The following is a 21,297-nucleotide window of genomic DNA, read 5'->3' as shown; positions in this document are numbered from 1 at the left end:
ACGTAACCACTCAGGGAACAGTTTCATGTTCATTATCCAGAGATCATAGCACTTCCCTGGTAACAGTCCTGGATCACTCCTGGCAACTGGCATGATAATTAACATTGCTGCCTTTGCCTCTCAAAGGTTTTCCAGTTTGGACCATAAATCATATTGTCATCTTGTTTATAAGATACTCACTTCTCTGTGTTTCAGCAAAGTTGTCTCCGTATTATTCTATTAAACTCTTTGTTTTCCTTCAGCCAGTGGCCTCTCACAATTTTCCGTTCACTGCTGCATGCTTGGATAGTGTCATTCCTCGGTATTTTCGTCTTCTGTCCTGCCCTGGCCCAGATCAGCTCAAGAGACAAAGACCGAGCCCTCACATAAGTTTGCTTATTCTAACTGCATAATGTTGGAGTCCAGTATCTTTTTTCAATTAAGTCTTACATGGTCTCGTCTTAGTCTTTAAAACTATTTTATAGGCATTAAAGTAGTTCCAAGATCTTTGAATTAAAGTTACTAATCCAATTAAGAAAACTCCTAAGTTTTAGGATTCTGCAGGTTAAATGACTGGTTCCTAAAAGAAGTGAACCTATACCTTTAAAATATAATCAGGAAAAAATGAACATGGTCAGTAGAAACTTTCTGCTTTGAAAATGTTCAGAAATACATAGGCCTGAAATTACTTGTCACTAATCGAGCCTAGGAGGGTGTGACTTGGTAGAACCTTACAGGAGATCGGCAAGGCTGCCAGAGGCTGTGTGCCTGGGATGGAGAGGGAGCAGACTCGGGAAGGCTGTCTCTCTGTCCCTATGAGCTCGAACAGGTAGACAGACAGCCAGTTAATGGAGCTCCTGTAGACACAGAGAGAGGAGAATCCGAGGTGAAGACTTTGGGCTGTGAGTTTCCTGTTCGCTTGTATTGTTCCTTTTCTGAGGGGAGGTAATTAGGTGTCTTCATTGATTTCTGCTTGGAGGAGTTACGGGGGATTGAACCCGGGATCTCTTGGGTGCTGAGCGTGCGCTCTACCCCTGAGCTATATACCCTTCCCGCCTAGGGTTTCATGCTCATGTACAGGTGGCAGTTCTCATTCAGGAGGACACAGTCTGTGCCCACGTGGTACAAGTTGCTCCTGTTTGAATCAGCAACTTCATGTAAATCACATGCTTTCAACAGGGCACATTCCCATGAAGAAGGAAGGAACCACATGCGGCTGCTGGGACCCCACGTCTAGTCCTCCTGCTGTGTTTTAGCTGTGACTTTCCTTCTGCCAGCTGTTCAGTAAGGGAAGGGCCTGGGCTGCAGGGCCCGTGTTGCTGTGTCAGTGAGGACACACTGGGCCAGTCCCACCCCCAGCCTCACCTGGCCACCACGACCTCCGTGCACACACATGGGAATCTGGGTCATACGCTTGTCTTTAAAGGTCTCAGTGTCTCTCCAGTGGCAGTTGAACTCCAAATTCCTCACTATGAATTGCTGCCCTGGCCTGGCCTTCAACCAACCACCTGTCCCTTTGATCCCTTTGTGCCCAGACTAGCGTCACACCTCCCCTGGCCAACATTAGAGTCTCGGCATTAGCAGTCTCAGGCCACTCTCTCTGTCCCATGCTTGGCCTGGGGCCCCTTCCAACCCCACATCTGTCCTTCCCCAGAGCCCCTCCTTTCTGATTCTTGACTTCTCTTTGCTGTCCTTGGCCCCCATTGTCCTCATCATCACTGCGATTACTTGTTGGTCTGTGTCGTGTTTGTTTCCTCACACTGGCCTTGAGGGTGTGGGCTGTGGGATCCCCAGGGCCCAGGACAGTCCCCGCAGCAGGTGATCAGTCAGTCCCTGACGATGGAGAGGACCCTGGCCAGCATTAAAGCCTTCGTCTCTAACACGGACCCTCCACTGTGTTTGGTTCCAGACCCACTGAAAGGAACATAGACTCTAATCTGATATACAGAACGCAAAGGTAATGGATTAGCTTGTTAAAGAAATACTGATGACCTGTTTACCAACAGGTGCATTTGTACTAATTTATACATTTATTATTAATTTATATATTTGCTATTTATAGACTAATTTACATATGTGAATCAAGAGGGATCTATGTTTTGATGATTAGCAGCCAAGTGGCAGGCACTTGCATTCACTGCCGTCGACTCTTACCGCGATACTGAATACTGGGTGTTGTCATCACCACTTTGAAAGGAGGAAACTGAGAGTGTGTGCTGGTAAACAATTGACTAAGTTCATACAGCCAGTAGATGGAAGTATTGAGCCATATATACATAGACCTCAATACCAGACGTATGTACATCACACACACGTATGTCCATCCATCTGTCTGTCTGTCTGCTTATCTATGTATGTATCATCTACCTTTTATCTTTTATTAGAAATCGTAGGGAACAAACTTCAGTACATTAACGGCTCTTAAGCCACTTTTTACTTCATTTAATTGTACTTTAATTTACCCATTCTTAATAAATACCTAAATGAAATTAGCTTAACTTTGGAACCCTCTGCAGCACATTTTCATATCGCCAAAACAACGTGTGCAGTAAGGAGGGTCTGAAATCTAGGAATACACACAGAGATGGTCCTGATGGTGACTGACATCAATAAACTAGGAAACTGAAGCCCTCTGACTCACTGAGTGTCGTGTCTAAGGACTGTATCCATGAACTCCTTATTTGTGAAATGTCTGGCTGTTTGATCACCTTTTGATCACCTTTCAGCTTTTAATATATGCATGTTTGAGTGTTCATTATCATGTGAAGTTCTACTAAATATAAATTATTAAAAGGGAAATCAAAGTAAATCATGAAATAAAACTTACAGTCCTCCTTTATTGGGGTGCACCTTGTGCAGGTCTGTCTAATCCTCACAGCAAAGCAGGTCTTTTGTGCACCGAGTTGTCCTACAGGATGAAGGTGTATTCTGGGTCTGAGTGGTCCAGCCCGGGGCTTCAAGCTGGACTACAGGCAGAGCCACATCCCACACAAGCTCTACCCCCGCCGTCTTCCAGTCTGCCTTCAGCAAGGGTATCTCAAGGTGTCCTTTGGTTGCAAAAAAAAAAAAAAAAAACTTATGATAGATTTTGATTCTAAGTAAGATTTTTTGTAAAGTTGGAAAATTAGAATTCCTTCCTGTCTTTGATGTCCGTTCTCATCAATTTAGACAGATATTTCTCTTCAGTGGTCTGGTCAATCATGAGATTGAACCGTTGAACATAGACTGACGAGTAGGAAGAGGAAGACGAGGGAGTGGGTGGTCCATCCGGACGCTCAGTGTTTGGTTTTCCAAGGTCAAAATCTTCTCAAAAATGCAGATACTTTCGTTCTTCTCATTAGGCACGTTTATTTATATCATGGGTCCTTTCACAGTACTCCCGTCTTCATGGTCACCATTAATGTAGGTAAACATGCAAAATAAAAGTTTTTGTATCATGAAACGTAATTCTTATAACAAGACACATTTTGTAGAATCCTCTGTAATCTATAACTCAGTGTGTTTTACCAACATAAGGAAAAAACAGCTTCTCCGTCATAGGTTTATAATAAGCTTGATGTGTTCTCATGTCTGTTTTTATTCTGAATTAGCAGTACCTTCTATTCATTTGTAGCTCTAACAATAATGAACGAGGGATCTCTCTCTCACACACTCACATTCATTGTGGGCAAGAAGGCCACTGACTTATGACTTGTTCAGTTCACTCAGGAGTGACAAATACTAGCTTGTGATGGACTGCATTTTAACAGAGCTTAAATAATGGAAGGGAAACCCTATGCATCTTATTATCCTGCCTGGTGAGGTTCGAACACCCCCTACCTACCTATGGATGGAATAGCTCCTTGGCCATCTATTTAACAATTATTCCCGCTTTTGACCTCTTTGGAAAAGGAACAGGATGCTGGCTGAGGTTCAGAAGGCTCTGGAGCTTCCTGGTGTGACAGCAGGTCACACAGTCAGGGCCCATCGTCATCTTGCAGGACCTCTGTGAGGCTGTAGGGTGTGTTTCCAAGTGTCGTTTAGTTCCCCAACTAAAATAGCCTGCAATACATGGTGAGTTAGAGTCACACATATACGACATGCTGGGCACAGATTCTTCCCTTGTTTTCCCAGTGGGGGAAAAGTGTATTTGAGCATTTCTGGAAAGCTAAAAAGCTAAAAAAAAAAAAAAATACATTTGAGCATTTCTAGAAAGCTAAAAAGCTCTATGTCAACCTATCATAAAAGTGGTTTGGAGAGATGTTGGAGGCTCTCTGTGGACGGAGCAAACTGTGGGCCAGTCTGCTTGACATTACTCAGTACCCCCCACATGAGAAATCTGAGGGAGACTGGTCCGTGGACCAGGCTGTAGGCACGGGGTGGGGACCCTTGAGCCGCTAGCTCTGGTGGGCACCGTTGGAAGCGTCATCTCTGAAGTTGGGACGGACGCCTCCTGACAATATTCTTGTCTAATAAGCCCTTGGATTGTTGCCTTTTTCCTCCCACTCGCTCTTTCTGTGGCATCCCTGATGTCTCTAATAGCCGGAAGGAAAAGATTCATCTGGGCATCTGTCTTCCCCTCTGGTCTGTCCTCAGAGCCTCCTCATCTAGGTCCCGAGTAAACCTCGCTCACCATGTTGGTTTCCAAAGCGTTGCCCAGAATTCCAAGTCTAGTTTTGTTTTTTAACTTAGTTTTGTTGTTGTTGCTGCTTTTTGCTTTTCTGCTTGTTTTTGTTTTAGGGCGAGGTAATTAGGTTTATTTATTTATTTAAAAAATCATTACTATTATTTTTTAATAGAGATACTGGAGATTGAACCCAAGACCTTATGCATGCTAAGCAGACATTCTACCATTGAGCTATATCCTCTCCCATTTTTTGGCGGGTAGCAATTAGGTTTATTTACTTACTTATTTAAATGGCCATACTAGGGATTGAACCCAGGACCCTGTGCATGCTAAGCATGTGATCTACCCCTGAGCTCTAGCCTCCGCCACCAAGTCCTATTCTTGAATGTTGTTTACTGATTTCTTCAGTGTTGTGTAATGGTGCGAGTGTACAGGCTCTGAGGTCAGACTGGAATCAGGACATAACTCACTCCCATCGCTAGTTGTGTGAACGTGGACAGATTCCTCAACCTCTGGGCTTCCGCGTCTTCATCTATGAAACAGGAGGAGTAACACCGCGCCTCCCTCTGTGATTCCCGTGGGTTCAGTGAACGTGTGGATGGGAAGCATGTGGCGTGGGGCCTCACACCACACTATTAGTAGCACTCCAGAGAGATGTGCAACTATAGATCGGCCTTGAGCTGGAAGACATCAGCAGATCTCTACCTTTGCAGCGCCTCGCTTCCTGCTCATGACCTCCGAGATCCTAGAGACACTCACGATGTGGTTTTCATGCCGTTTGTCCCCAAGCTAGAGCAGACGTGGGTAGTCATGAGGGTGCTTGATAAACCTTGTGGACGCTGCCTCACCCCTCATCCGGGTGTGTCAGGAGCTGTAGCAGACACACCTGTCCTGCATCTTCTGTCCTGTTTTCCTCATTTTAGATGAGGTGTGTTGTTGTTTGGATGATGGTGATGATGGTTTTTTGTTTGTTTCAGTACAATGATCAAACTAGTCTGGGTATGTGAAGCTGGATGCAGGACCTATTCTAAAATGATTCTGTCTTCTCTTCAGAATTAGACCTGCAGGCGGATATTATCTGTAGAAACAAATGTAGTTTTGTCATTGTTTCATATCATTGCTTTTGGGGTCTGCTTCAGTGAATAAGTCTCTTTGGGAGACTCACAGTGAACACAGATTCAAAAATACCCCGTTTTGCTTTACATTCCCCAAAACACAGCTCAGAGATGTGTGACCTCCTGTTTTCTGGAGCATCTTTCCAGGATATTAGAACATACTGAATAGTAAATATTTCTAACTTTCATCTCATACATTTTAATGCAATCCAGGGCTTTTTTTCCTTAATATCCATTTCAAGTTAAAGCAACTGATCAAACACTGTTTGGCAGTTTATAAATTAAAATCAGTTCTTACTTAACTCTCTATTAATGTACTTCAGTGACTTAAGAACAATGTCATGGACTGTGGAGAAGAACACGTTACATGTGCAGTGTAGAATATTTGTCACATTTTTAGAGTGTGAAGTTGAGATAAATTGAAACATTTTGTGATGACATCAAATATTGATCGAAATTCCATTGAATTTGGTTGAAAACTGGCAACAGCCTTCCTGGACAGAGTAGTCGTCAGTGCCACCTCCGTGTCAGCCTCTGAATCAGCGTCCGTGTTTCAGAGCTTAGGTGAGCCTGTGGGGGGTCTTATGCTTCACATTAATGGGTCATCTTGTACCAAACATATTTTCAGTTGTCCTGCTAATAACGTGGCTATGGGCACAACCTGACTGGATCTGGCAAAGCACAAGGCCAAGTGAATAGTCTCCCAGAACTAATCGTCCCTGAAATGTGTCCTTGTGGATACAGTTGTTGTGCATGTCTTTCCGTTAATTTTGAACATCAAAGGTTATTGTCCTATTACCCTAATTGCACCATAAAATGAAGACACTTGCTCACTGAATGGAAAACTCTTAGCAATAGAGAAAAGAGTAAGAATCAAACGTAGTTATTAGAGTTTTTAAGGGTAAGTATTAGGGCACATCTGTGTCTGAAAGGGGGTCACCTTTATCATCCATAGACTCAAATGGGAAATTATGAAGAGAACACTTTCAATGCTGTATATGAAATTCAGTTGAAAATCCGTAACAAATTCCTGAATTCCTAATGAGCTTGGTGATTAAGTAAAGGTTTGCCACAATTTTGTCATTTCTAAGTCCCTAGTTAATCTAATCATGAAACCAGAAACCTTCCAGGCAATGAGTCCTTCTCAATACAATTCTCTCCTCTAAATGGATTCCCCAGAAACCAAGAAATGAGAAAATAAGAGTTGATCATCACATTTACGTGGTCACCATAGTAACAGGCATTGCTAAAGCTAATACAGAACACTCAGTTTAGAGTTTCAGCTCTTGTTTCAGTCTGCACAAATGAAAAACATTTTTAAAGCCCGTACTAAAAGCACATAAATGGTGTCAAAGTCGTGCTCACGGATCTAAGTAAAATCAAAGAATTTTGTTGTTTTCTACACAAACAAACATGGTACTAGACTCCTATGTTCTGAATCACAGTCACATTTCACGTTTTTAATCTCATTTGCTCCCTCTCTTTCTGAAGGTTTTGAAAGAATATACAGATCAAGTGCTATATATGGCTTTAATGTCTATTGCAGACTTTTGCTGTCCATGTTTGATGGTATTAATGGCGTGGACCTAAGGGCTGCAGTAGTAGCTCAGGATGCTTCTGTGCGGCATCACGCTGGTGATGTCCTGTCGCTTAGAACTGGTGTGCTGCTTTCCACCCCGTGGCCGGGATCATGAAGTCACTCATCAGGCCTCTTGTTCGTTCTTTGAGAGTCAGGTTTCCTTCGCACAGTCTGTTCGGAAGAAACACTGATCAGGCAAGACCCCAAGGAGTAGCAAGTGGGTGTTGAGACTCTTCTCCTTTCCTGTTGTTTCTAGAACCCAACTTTGTGTCATCCTACGACATCGGCAACTTCACCTACTTCTTCTTCCGAGAAAACGCCGTGGAGCATGACTGTGGGAAGACCGTGTTCTCCCGAGCCGCCCGCGTGTGCAAGAACGACATCGGGGGCCGGTTCCTGCTGGAGGACACGTGGACCACGTTCATGAAGGCCCGGCTCAACTGCTCGCGCCCCGGGGAGGTCCCTTTCTACTACAACGAACTGCAGGGCACTTTCTTCTTGCCCGAGCTGGATTTGATCTATGGCATCTTTACCACCAATGTGTACGTAACTGGAAATCATTTCTTCCCAGCTCTTCTGCTCTGTTCGAATGAATCTACTCTTCTCTGACCTTTGAGGTTTATAGGTTGCTTTAAAAGTTATCTCTTTGCAGGGAGGGTATAGCTCGGGGGTAGAGCGCATGCCTAGCATGCACCAGGTCCTAGGTTCAATCCCCTGTACCTCCATTCAATAAATCAATAAACCTAACTACCTCACCCCCCAAAAAAATTTTTTTTAAAGTCATCTCTTTTATTTTGCTGGACTAACATCCAAAACAGATTTTGAGTCTGAATTAAATGTTACAAAAAGTGATGTGATTTCTAAGACTGGTGTTAGGAAAACTAAGCTAATCAAAAAGTTTTGATCGATCCTTATGTAATGGCCACATCAAATTATCCTCTGTGAATTTTTCCTTCCTGATTTGCCAGTGAGTGTGCTCTGGGCATTTTTTGAAATGCTGGAACCTATTAGATGTCTTTTTTTTTTTTTTTTCTATACACAAGTCATGCATCTTCGCATCATGAAAGCAGCAGCATCGCCAGGGGAGTCTGATCTTTGAGATAATGTAACTCTCCCCTGATCCCCTGCTCATGTATGAAATACACATTCTCACGTTCCCACAGCTACACTGCAAGCCATGGTTCTAGAAGATGCTAACTCAGGCATTTCTAAAATGACGATTCTACTTTTAAAATATTTTTGGAAAAAATAGTATAGTATTTTGTTTCTTGTGGGGAAAAACTCCTATCTTCCCAGCTGACACTCTCTGGGCTAGGCCAAGTGTATGAAGTTTCCTGACTTCAGTTCACTCTGTCTGGCGGAAGGTAGCATGACCCCACAGTTAACTTCCCTTCCTAGCTGATGTGCTGTGCTAAGACTCAACATGATCACACTCCGGCCCCCGGAATCACAGGTGGCCCTGATGCTCGGGGACCCTGAGCTCCACTTGCTTCAGCGCTGGCTGTGGGAATGGTGTGGGTGGTGCCGCGTGGGTTCTGCTTTGCATCACCTTTGAGAGCTCTCATCTGGTGACCTAACGGTTTGGACAAAAGCCAGATATTTGTATCCAAAGTAAAGGATCTGAATCAGGATGGGTTGCAAGTGCTGATAAAGTGGATGGGATGACCAGCCATCCTGGTTTGTCCCGGAGTGCCCAGGTTTTAGCCCTACAAAGAGCCCTGCATCCCAGGAGACCTCTCAGTCCTGGGTGAACCGGGACCGTCAGTCACCCTATGATGTCTCCTCTGCTTCTCAAGTCTTGTTAACTTTCTCTTTCGTCTCTCCTGCATCAGAAGCCTGCCCGTGAATTGCATTTCCAAAGAGTCACTTTATCTGCATCTTACTTCCCTGTTACTCTTCCCACTGCTGAGCTTAAGTGTTAATATTCCCCTGATGATAACGTTCACTCCATGAGGAGTCTTCTTTCTGATGTGAAGTTAGAAAGAAAAGACTAAATGGATGGCTCCCTGCCCACCCCGACCCCACACGACAATCTTTACTGTAAACCTGGTTTTCAACCCCAGAGCTTATTTTCTCTCTAGGTAAGTTTCTTTAAAAAACAATCAATTTATTGTTTCTGAAGTTGATTTGCTTTCCCAAACCTTGTTGAAGAAATAGTGTGGGCTGCACAAGATGAATGTTCAGTGGCTCAGCTGACACCAATTTTACACACAATGGGAGCTTGGCTAGCTTAGCTGTTCATTCCCCCATCTCCGGGCAAAGTCAAACAATTTGAAAAGTTACAAAAGTTCTGTGTCTGGGCCATTCTGAGAGGGTGAATGGTCAGTTTAGATACTCACAAAAATAAGTTGCAGACTTTTGCAGACTATTTGTTTAGTGTTGCAAGTGCCCATTGTGCTGGAAATCACCCAACATAAAGCGTCTGTACCAGCAGAAGCAGGATTGCTGGAGCTTCCCTCTCTCTCAAATCCTTATTCTCACTAGGTCTTGGGAACAACTTTCTGATATATCTATCTCTAAACCCAAAACACCTCCCGCCTCTGCTCCCCGTTGTGTCTCAGCCTTACTCTTACCGTCCCAGGAGTGGTTGTGTTCTTGACAAGACTTGCTCCAAATTGAAAGAATGACAGTCCAAGGTCCCAGTTATGACCTGCCTCTGACTTGACAGCTGAAAATGCCCCAGCTAAGCTTTCTGGTGCTGATGCTCGTAGGTTTGGTTTATCCCTTTGCACTGGGAGATGGGGATAAAGTTCATTGTTCTAGCTTGTTAGTATGTAATGCTCCCCCTGGACTGTCACCAAGCCAGGACCAAGGTGTGGTCACCTGGTCCCGGGGAAGAAGCCCCCCTGTACATCTCGCCGGTCACTGTTGCTCAGACAGAATCGTCTAGCTCTTACTCAAGTCCAGGCACGTGTCCGAAGGCTAATTCTTCCTTATACTTTTTGACTTCCTGTGTTTTTCTCTTCTGAGAATAATGTAAAAAAATGGAAAATTCACAGTATGAATAAGTTCATATTTTTCGTTTATCACTTTACTCACCAGCAGTGGGGGTAACAATGCTCCTCGCCAAACCCTCTTCTCTGTGCTCCAGCTTCTAGAAGGAGAACGCGTCCCTGCTCTCAAGGCTCTTACCTGCCCATGGGGGTGTTTTTAAATATTGTCCAGACAGAACTGTCACCGAGACAAATTCAAAAGGTTCCTCTTCAGAGCCAGCCCACCTGGGGTTGAAGTCCAATTCCCCCATTGAGTGGCTGGGTGACTCGGGGCAGGTGGGTCTGGGTCCCACTTTCCTCATCAGTGAATTTCCTTACCTTACGAAGACCGAGTGAACTGGAGTTTGCAAAGCCTTTAGAATGGTGTCTACCACCTGCCTATTCAGTGTTTCTCTGACAAGTATAAGGCAGCCATTTCCATTTTGGAGTTTCTTGACTTTTCCTTTGATTCAGGAAAAAACAATTGATGAGTAGATATAACATTGGCTTAGAGTATTAACATGAAATTTTGAAACCGTAGCTGAGCTCAAAACGCAGATTTCTTTAACAAAAAAACATGTATAGCTGTTTCCACGCCTTAGTAATAGGGCAGCAGACGCTGACAGCGCCTCATTCCCAGCCTTCAGTTCTGCACAGCTGGAATTCCCAACCATGGCTTCAAGTTCTCCTAGGTCAGTGCTGCACCAGATGTTTCTCCCTGACCCTTTGAATTTAAAATGCTTTGTAAATTGAAAAATATATACGTACAAAGGGTCTCTGACGGGCATTTCTTGCAAAATACTTTAAGTCAATTATTCTTTTAAAGGATAACAAACAATGGCAACTATCTTGGGCTTAAAAAAATTAGAGGTAGCAGCCTCGTTCCCCACTGCCCGCTGCAGTAACCGGGCAAGTGCTTGGGAAAGGAGCTGTGCTAGACTCGTGATGAGAGCCCCTCTGCTGGAGGAGAACGTTTTTTCCCTCCAGGAATTTTAAAGGCATGACATAGAGCTCTTCAAAATCCTTCGTCACTCCCAACGTGGCTGGGTGAATTAATCCCATCCGGCAAGATTACAAGTGTCATAACCACTAAGTACCCTTGTTTCTATCCCAAAGTGTTTGTTCCCATATGAAGAAGCCACAGGGGACACCACTCATTGGCTTCAGCTTTATCAGCTTTATCCTGGGGGTGGTCAGGAGACCGATCTCGAGTCTTCCCCTAGAAGGCATTTCCTCTGCATCCCAGGGTCTGCGAGGAGGACCATGGTCCCCGGGGGTGCTCTCTGACCTGCCTTCTCCTTTCTCCTCATTTGCTTCCAGGAATAGCATTGCTGCCTCAGCTGTGTGTGTCTTCAACCTGAGTGCCATCTCACAGGCCTTTAACGGACCTTTCAAGTACCAGGAGAACTCGCGGTCTGCCTGGCTGCCATATCCCAACCCCAACCCCAACTTCCAGGTAATTCTGGGGACAAAGGGGCACTCCTCCATGGTCAGCCCTTCAGCTAGCATGTGGAGAACTTGTGTAGCCAGACTGGCTGGGATAATTTAAACTCCCGGTGCATGCAGCATGCAGCTGTGAGCTGCTGCCCCCCTCACCCCTTGTGGATGGTCCCACACTCAGCTTGCCTCATGTAAATAGACCGAGGCCTTTTGTCCACTGAGGCGCCTGGACCGAGAAAGGGCCTTTTGTCAGCTGTGAGGCCAGAGGCTGCACTGAAAAAGGCTAGCATAATGCAGCAGGTTGGGAATCCGAGCTTCAATTAGGACTAATGATGCTGGACTCCGTGTCCTCAGACGCTCTGATTCCTGATGAATGACACTGTAATGAGCGGGGTCCAGGGCACAGAGCAGTGGAGGTGAAAAAAACAGAATCTGAGCTCTCACTGGCGAATGTGGTGAGGTTTCCTGTTGGGGTGAACGAGATGCGATGGGGCAGCTAGGAGTAAAGAAGAGCAGATGGCGGCTATTCAGTCATAAATCGCAGAGCTGCAGCACATTCAGGCTGTCAGGGGCTCTGTGCATCATCGACTACCATCTACGCGTGTTTAGAAGAAGCTGAGACGCAAAGAGATTAAGCAGTTTACTCGTGTGTGGTCGGTCAGCAGATGTATTAGTGAGCTCAGGCTGCTGCAACAAAATAGCACAGTTCTGGAGGCTAGAGGTCCATGATCAAGGTTCCGGCCAATTCAGTTTCTGGTGAGAACTGCCTTCCTTGCTTGTGGAGGGCCACCTTCTCACTGTATCCTCATGAGGCTTTCCCCCAATGAGCAAGGAGAGACGCTAATCCTAAGAGGTCAGGGCCCCACCCTTATGACCTCATTTAACCTCAGGTACTTCCTTAGAGGCTCCATCTCCAAATACAGCCACCCTAAGGGTGAGGGTTTCAACATACGAATCTTGGGGAGACACAGGCATTCGTGCGTCACAGCAGGCTTCCCTTGAGGGCCCTCCTTCTGAGAAGAACTTTCATAGCGTCATCGCCACCATCATCATCATCATCACCATCAAATGTAAGTTTTAGCACCACCACATTCCCGACCCTGGGTCAGTGCTTCACACGCTCCAGGCTGCATTCTGACAATAGTGCCTTGACTGGTGACTATTTCTCCCACAGACGCAGAAGGACATTGAGCCTAAGAGCACATAACTCGGGCCAAGGACACTAGCTGATTAGTGGCTGAGCTGGGACCCCAACCCCAGTTCTCAGATGCAAAACCCTAACCTCTTCCAATGAGAAGCACTTTAGTTACCATAACTAGTCACTGCTCAAACTCGGTCCTGTAGCCAGGCCTCCACACTCTGGTTGGTTTATCATCCTAACACATAAAATCTCTGGCTTGTGAGAAAGCTGGGAGCATGGAAAAGTTCAGTTATTTTACACTTTATTGGACTTCGGCCAGGGCTATTCAGTTCTAACTGTTTTGATTTTTTTTTTTCCCCTGAAGACCATGGGGTTGGGAATTGGGAGGGGTTACTGCTTTACCTGAGTGAATTGCTTGGCCTCTCCCATCTCACGTTCTTATCAGTAAAGTGAGGAAGGGGGGCTATTTTAGGAATATCTGTTTTATGTGCTTTGTCTTAGTTTCTCCTCTCAGCAGTTCTATAAAATGGGGCGTCATTAGCCCTGCTTATAAGTCAGGAAACTGTGTGATCAGATTTATATTTATTATCCAAGCCTTACTAGGAAGAAAGTTCAGTGCTGGACAAAGCAGTTCAGGTAAGCCAACAGCTGAGTGGGAGCGAGATGTGAAGCAGTCACGTTTCCTGCTGACATGTGCGGTTCATGTAATTATTAGCTGAACACCAGCTCTATTTCCCCTTTGTTGAGTCTCTGCATCTCAGCCTACCCGGGTCCCTGAATCTTGGGGTAAAATTTAACTGTTTAAGAAGGTTCGTTGTAAGGATAGACTAGGAGTTTGGGATTAATAGATACATATTACGTATAAAACAGATAAACAACAAGGACCTACCATATAGCACAAGGAACTATATTCAATTTCTTATAATAACATATAATGGAAAATAATCTGAAATATATACGTGTATTTATAAATGGATCACTTTGCTGTACACATGAAACTAACCTTATAAATTGACTACACTTCAATAAAAAAAATAAGAATTAAAAAGAAAGCCCGTTGTAAAATCCTGAAGGTTAAAAAGCAATTAACAAAGGTGCTCGCTCTATTTATAGTGTTCTTTTAGCGTCTTGATGTTTCTATTGCAAAAGTCTTCACAGTGAACAGTAATTTAATAAACTTTGCGATGCCTGACCTCCTCCAGGCAGTGGATAACTTTCAGCCTGGATGTATTTGTCTCACACAGCAAATCCCCTCATTTCCTACGGCCATAGCCATCTGGTCTTACAATGCCAGCGTCACACTGAAGGGCTTACTCACGTTTGTGAGCTGGGAGTCGGGCCCTGCAGTGGAATCAGTGAATCCCTCAGGATGTGGCGTGCATTTCAGACAGGAAGCTTGCTCAGCTGAGCTTGTCTTCTTCGGGTAGAATTTAAGATTTCCTTGGAAGCTAAGTTGTGGATTATGGTGATTCTTTCTATAACTCCTGGTGCAAATAGGTACCAAGTGTTTTCTTTTTGTTTAGCATATTTGATAACCTTGCTAACATAAGGCGACCCTACTGACTTCCGTGAGACCGTCTAGGCTGGAAAAGAGTGGGAATGTGTTTTCAATTAAGGATCCCTCCACTGGTTCTGTTTAAAGGGCCTTATGTTTGCAATAACCAACAATGGAAAGTGCTTTGATTCTTTTTTATTATTGTTTGCCTACTAACATTTGGAATTCTATGCAGTTCTTGCATACTAGGAGCAGCTAATTAATTATCGGAGCAGATATGTGATTCAGGTTCAGGAAGAAGAAAGGGTTAAGAGGAACAGTGCATCATTTTTTCAAGATTTAACGCAGAAATCTCTATTGAAAACAGTAACAAAACAGAATAAAACCCATTAATTTTGTCAGTTACAATATAGCAACCACGGTAGCAGGTGCTGTAAAAGTCTGCCCTGTTAAAGGCTGCAGTCCCCCAAAGTCGTCCAGACTTTCTTGTCTCACCCAGCAGGACAACCGTCCATCACTATCGGAAAACATTATCCAGACCCAGCAGCACGGCTGCCGTGGGACAGACTCTGGAGTTTTCTGTGCAGTTTTGATTAGTGCGAATCAGAAATGATGGAGCTGAAATGGAAAACAGACCCTTAGACGTGGTCAAGCAGACGAGGAAGCCATTGCTGGAAGGCCGAATGAAGGGGCTTGGCCGAGCTGTCCGCACCATCTGGTGTGCAGTGCGTGTTTGTAGCAAGACAGGAGGAAGGTGCCGTCACAGTTGGCGCTCCCAGTGTGAGGCTGTGACCGCAGATTTGCCACCTAGCTCGCTGGTGGTCTAGGACAAGGGTGGATCAGTGGTCCCTGAAACAAGCAAACAAGAATGCAAGTCTCACTGTCCAAGAATTAGTAGAAGTATTGATCCTATGATTTTCAGAGGCGTTAGCAAGACACCGTTATGGATTGTGAGCCACACGAGCACGATGGCTATGTTTTTACTATTTTTACTGTTTTCCTCTTGCCCAGAGTCCCCAGGGTGTCACACAGACACTGCGGGAGCCCACTGTACAAGGCACAGCTAGAGAATTTGCAGCCCATTAGAGAGCGAGGTGGGTTCCTTGTGAGCTAATGAATGTACGCTATAAATTTAAATAGCCTTCAAAATATTTGAAAAAGAGTCCTTGGGTGAGATGTTCATCATAAGCTGGTTAGAGAAACCAGGCCATCGTAAAGTATACTTTAAAACCAGTCCTTGGCTGGCAATTTTGTCACTCAGTTCCAACCTATAGGGTTTTTTCTCACAACACCAAGCAATTCTCCAACGCCAGCTGTGCGTCCTATGATTCAACTCAGTTCTGACACTGTTTCCCCAGAGACAGCATCAGATCCCACAGGTTAAGGGCTCAGTCCTGCAAGACTCTCCCTGACCCTCACTTCAGATGTTAGCTTCAAGTCCAGGTTGGCACCCATGCTTCTGCCCTATGGTTCCGATGACCCCCCTCTTTAATTTCATTAATTGGCTCATGGAACTCAGAAACATTTTACTTACTAGATCGCTGGTTTATTATAAGGGAAATAACTCAGAAACAGCCAGATGGAAGAGATGCAAAGGGCAAGGTCTGGGGAAAGAGCATGGAGCTCTCTCTGAGCTGGACACACTCCCTGAATTTCCATGTGTTCACCAACCTGGCAGCTCACAGCTCCGTCCTTCTGGTTTTCCTGGAGGCTTTGTTACACAGGCAAGATCGATTCAATCATTGACCATTGGAGATGGATTCAACCACTAGCACCTTTCTCCCCCCTGGATGTCAGGGTACTGGGACTGAAAGTTCCAGCCCTCTAATCACATGGTTGGGTCCCCTGGAAACCAGCCCCGATCCTTAGGTGCTTTCCAAAAGTCGCCTCATTGCCGTAACAAAAGACATCTTTACTACTGTCATCACTTAGGAAATTTCAAGGGTTTTAAGAGCTCGGTGACAGAACAGGGATGAAGACCAAATATTTATTTCTTATTACAAATCACAACATCACAGTGACAGTTGAGGTTGCTGACTTATAAGACAGGGGGTCCAGGAGTGAAAAACCACAAGGGGTCTTGCCAGGCAGTCCCGGCCCACCCAGGCCTCCAAGTATCCCAGGTCCCCAGCGTCCTTAAGAGCAGCCAGAGGTCCTCAGTTTTATATTATGTCTCCTGATTTCTATGATGTCAATTTAAAAAAAACAAAAAACACTGTGCGTAGAAAGCAAAACCCATGTCCAAAACTTCACCCAGCAGGCAGACTGCTGAATGCCACCTGGGCCTGAAATACTGCTGCTGGCTCCAGGATGAGGAAACAGCCAAACACTGTCGCCCTCAGAACTAGAACTCACCTGGATCGGCTTCAGACCAAGTCTGGTAGAGCTTCCACTTCGTAACACATTTGTTAACAGGCAGTGCTCTGTCTGCCAAGTGTTGCTATTAAATATGTTAATGACATTAAATCTCCTGACACAGCCCACCCCACCCCCCGACACAACTGCCGTGTGTTCATCCATTGATTCCTTCCTGTCTTTATCTATTCATTCATTCCCTTTAGCCTCTGTGGCTCAATGGACCATAGAATTGCTGCTTCCATGAGGACACACTGACCATTTACTGTTGTTTGAATGGTTTCTCTGTGCCAGGCGCACAGCCTTGCTCCTCGGCATGTGCAAGCACGTGTGATTCATGTACAGATGCTCTCCACTGAGAGTCCCCGTTGGCCTCACAGCCGCCCTGCGCAGTGAGCAGGGGAGGTATTTTCTAGACACTTGATGGGTCAAGAGACAGGCTGAGAGGCAGGGCCTCACCTGAGGCCACGTGGCTCCGGGTCACAGAGCCGCATCCTTCGTCTTCACCTGACCTTCCCACTGCCTGGCACCCAGGCCGCCCCTGCCAGGATGTGACATTAAACCGAGCACTGGACCAGTTTCAGAATGCATTTCGCTGCAAGAGTCTTTGATTCGACAGTCGTGCTGTCGTTTCCTGGCGTGGGAGGCACTGTACCCAGTGCGTCAGGAGTACCGGCTGTTTCACAAAAGCCTTTTCCATCTACTTCTGCACCTCTAACCGATTATAAGAGCAAGTACTGGAAATGACATGTTATAAAAGGAGTTTCAGATGCTATGGACAGGGAATTCGTTTCCACTAAACCTACTTAGATGAAGCTCTGAGGATCAGCCTTTATTGGTACCAGGACTTAAAGTCTATGAAAGAAATGGGAGCGGTTGGTGCGAATTTTCTGATTCTGCACTCTGCCCCAGGAAAGCTCGGCTGGCTTTCCTATCCCCCTTTTTACCTCATCTTTGCCCAAAACCATCCTGTGGAACACCTGCCAGCCTCCCTACAACGCAGCTCTGAATTGAATTCTCAGCAATTCCCAGGCCTGATTTCCCCTGTGTCTCCCAGATTTCTCTTCATGCTACTTCTGACCCGAGACGCCCCCTCCTGCCCATTTCCTTCTGATTTCTTCCTCCCCCCGCCACCTCCCTTCTTCCCTCACTTCGTCTGTCTCCTTAGCCCCCTCTCTTCTTGCAAATTCATCATTGTTGGGGAAGAAGACATTTCTCTCTCTCCTTCTTGGTTCTTCTGACCAGTCGAAGAATTAAATTGACATGAGAAAGATTAACAGGGGAAAAGCAAACAAATTTTAATAACATGTATGCATTGGAGAGACCAGGAAAACCAGTTAACTCCCCCAAATGACTGAAGCCCTCACCTCAAATTCACCTTCAGCTAAAGATAAAAGAGGACCTTGCGGGTAGCAGTTTGGGTCTTCAAAGGGGAAGAAGGCAATTGACCCAGAGATAGAAAAGCAAATGTTTGGTAAATAAATGCTTGCTGGCCCAGGAGGAGACAGTGAGACACAGCGTGGACCCTGATCCCTGGGCCCTGCCGAGTTTCCCTACCACCCTCAGGCCGTATTCTTTGTAGATGTTTCTGGACGTACTCTATTCCAGGAGCAGACCCTCTACCTCATTTTTTTTTCTTTAAGCAGTTAAGGGGAAGGGCAAAGTTTTTTCCTGAATCTCTTCAGCCTTCATTGTTTTCAGCTAGAAATAACTCGCATGCCCGAGAGACATTTCAGAGTGTCAAGTTTTGCTCCCCTACACCGTGTTAGTTCTCAGATGCTAGACTCTAAACAAATTTTTTTGTTTCTTCTAGCTTAGAATATGAGCACAGAGCAGTGAGCCCAGCTTAGTGTTTTGCAGCCCACGTGAAAGGCAGCAGAGCAAGGCTGCATGGCTTACAGATTACCATGACCTCGTTCTATCTCCTTGGAGTCCAGACCTTACTTAAAGACCTGCCATTCGTTCCAAGGAAAACTAGTAAATCTACGTGATGCGTTGGCTGCATTTCCAGTGTGCGAACCTGGTTTATCTGACAGATAGAATAGCCTGCATTTAGCCAGACAGCTCTCAAGGGGCTCAACAGGTGCTGAGGAGACTGTTTAAATTCAAGTTAGCAATGGCTTCTACTTTCGTTTTTTAAACTTCTGATCATTCTTTTATGATGGAGTCAAGAGACTCTCCAAATATAGTGAGTTCAGATCTGCAATAAGAGAGACTCCAATGACAGGAGCTTTCAAGGGAAATGGAGAAGCAGGCATGTTTGTGCACTCCAGTCATTAAGATTCCAAGTCAGCCTCCAGCTGGGGTGGCCACGGTCAACTGTGGGTGTGCAGGGGGCTGGCTCTGGTGACGGCCTGTCTTCCTCTGCAGTGTGGCACCATGGACCAGGGCCTGTACGTGAACCTGACGGAAAGGAACCTGCAGGATGCTCAGAAGTTCATTCTGATGCATGAGGTGGTACAGCCAGTGACCGCAGTGCCCGCCTTCATGGAGGACAACAGCCGCTTCTCCCACGTGGCTGTCGACGTGGTGCAGGGCAGGGACGCGCTGGTCCACATCATCTATTTGGCCACAGGTAGGAGCTTGCCCTTCCTTGGAGAAGTCTTTGACCATCGTCTGATTTCACTTTTTACATTCCAAACACTCGATCATGCTTTGGGTCTGTCCTCTTTCCTCCAAGCCGCAAAGCCCATCGGGCTCCCTCATCTTCAACATCCTCTGGAAATAATTTCATTCTCTTTTTTAAACTGTGTTAGTCATAATTTTAATTGGAAAGGCAGTGCCTGACTTCTTAACTATTGTTTCTTAACCACACGTAAGTCTTTTCTTGGCAAGACCCTTTTCATTTGGATAATTTAAGACAGTGAAATTTGTTAGAGGAGCTCGCTGGGTGAAATTCTATCCTGGGATTATCATATGATTTCCGATTGGTTTAAAAACAGTGTTCACAGCAAGAAATTCCTATTGTAGGACGGTATGGAGAAGCATTCCGAAGAATATGTCTATGGGCATAAATAACAAAATATTTTATAGAAAACACAGGAAACAATGCTGACCCAATTATCAGTGACAACTAGACCCATCTGGTTTCCATAGTAACTCGCCTGTTGAAGGCAGGTGCCATCTTAGTTCATTATAGGAACAGCACTGGGTGTCTGAGGCCAGCCTCATGGCTGTGTCTTAGTTTCACAAACTTGCCCAGCTTTTTCTTGCCTTCAGGTCCTCCCCTACAGAGCTCCCTCTTTGTGAAGTCCACCTCACCTCCACGTCCTCTGTCCAGTGTTTGGTGTAATTGGCACCTTTGCATAGAATACAATTTTCATTGTTGTTAATAATATCTTATATCCATCAGCTGGTTAATTTTATTGATGAAATTACTGAGATTTACTAAGGTTTTCCTATCTTGTGGTCCATCTGAGCACTGATGAGTAAGATGGTGAACAGACAGGCAGTTTGGCTCTGCTGAACCTTACAGGCCAGTGGGGACAACCGATAAGAAGCCAGCACTAAGAAAACTCTGAGAGAGGAGATGACAAGCTTATGCAGTGGGTGTGAATAGAGGGAGGTGGCAGTGAGAGCCAGGGAGCCTCCTGTGCTTGGCCGGCAAGGTTGGACTCTCCTAGGAGGTGATGGTTAAGCTGAGAGCTGATTTCGGAGGAACAGCTGGCCTTACACGAGGAGGGAAGCAGCCAGCGTGCCAGAGGCAGGAGTGGGCAGCTGTGGCCGGGGCCGCTGTGTGGTCAGGTCAAGTCAGGACCGAAACGTAACCACTGAATCACCAAAGGAGGCCACTGGTGCCTCCAAAGTTCCATTTGAGGGAAGAGTAGGGGGACAGGGAGGGAGCACAGAGGAAGCTGGGTGGAAATAGCTACTATGAGCAAGGCTTCCAGAGGTATTCGGGGAAGACCTGGAGAAGATGGACCTGGTTGCCTTGGGGACGGAACTTCAAGTCTGTTGTTTGTTTTAAGAGCAGACAAGGAATTACCATCACAGTGTCTGTCTTGCTCACTAGAGAGCAGAGGAACCAGGACTCTTTTCCTGCCATTTTTATCCTAATGCCCCACAGCAGTGAGCCTACCATGTGATGGGTTGAGGAATGAATGAAACGGACCTTTCCAAAGTTTTTCCTAGTTTTTTCTCTTTTTTCCCATAAATGTTCTGGTTGATGTGCAGAGAATAGAGTCCTGTTGGAATTCTAAGAGGCTGTTGAGTTCCTCATCAGTACTTGGAGGGGGGATGGTGAGGGGGATGGGCTGGCCCTGAGCAGGTCTGGGCAGGTCAGTGCAGAGCAGCCTGCGGCCTCAACCTGAGAATTCTGAGCTAGTCCACTACCAAGGCCTTGGGAAGGTCACGTTTGTTTCCATTGTGTTTATGAGGATTTATAGTGAGCTTCTGATGATTTCTGGTGACCCTTCTACTTTAATTTTGACAATTATCTCAGTCAGCTCAGGCTGCTGTAATGAAGTACCACGGACTGGGCACCTCAAACAAGAGACATTTATTCCGTGCAGTTTTGGAGGCTGGAAAGTCCAAGCTCAAGGTGCCAGCCGGTTTGTTTCCTGGTGAGGGCTCTGTTCGTGGTTTGCAGATGGCCGTCTTCTTGCTGTGTCCTCAC

At 45.6% G+C, this 21,297-nt stretch overlaps 1 protein-coding gene across 4 annotated transcripts in view; it reads left to right on the top strand.

Moving 5' to 3' along the window:
• The window catches only part of SEMA5A (semaphorin 5A), a 444,386-nt gene that overhangs the window by 299,881 nt on the left and 123,208 nt on the right, over positions 1-21,297 (top strand). For all 4 annotated transcript variants that reach the window (XM_064479456.1, XM_031443174.2, XM_064479438.1 and 1 more), the window contains 3 exons: positions 7,536-7,821; positions 11,572-11,707; positions 19,053-19,257. In XM_064479456.1, coding sequence (XP_064335526.1) covers positions 7,536-7,821; positions 11,572-11,707; positions 19,053-19,257 — 627 coding nt within the window. The remainder of the gene's footprint in view (positions 1-7,535; positions 7,822-11,571; positions 11,708-19,052; positions 19,258-21,297) is intronic.

The sequence above is a fragment of the Camelus dromedarius genome, chromosome 3, assembly GCF_036321535.1.
Source record: "Camelus dromedarius isolate mCamDro1 chromosome 3, mCamDro1.pat, whole genome shotgun sequence".
Lineage (NCBI taxonomy): Eukaryota > Metazoa > Chordata > Mammalia > Artiodactyla > Camelidae > Camelus > Camelus dromedarius.
The sequence above is the reverse complement of the archived record's forward strand: the minus strand, read 5'-3'. Positions and strand labels throughout refer to the sequence as shown.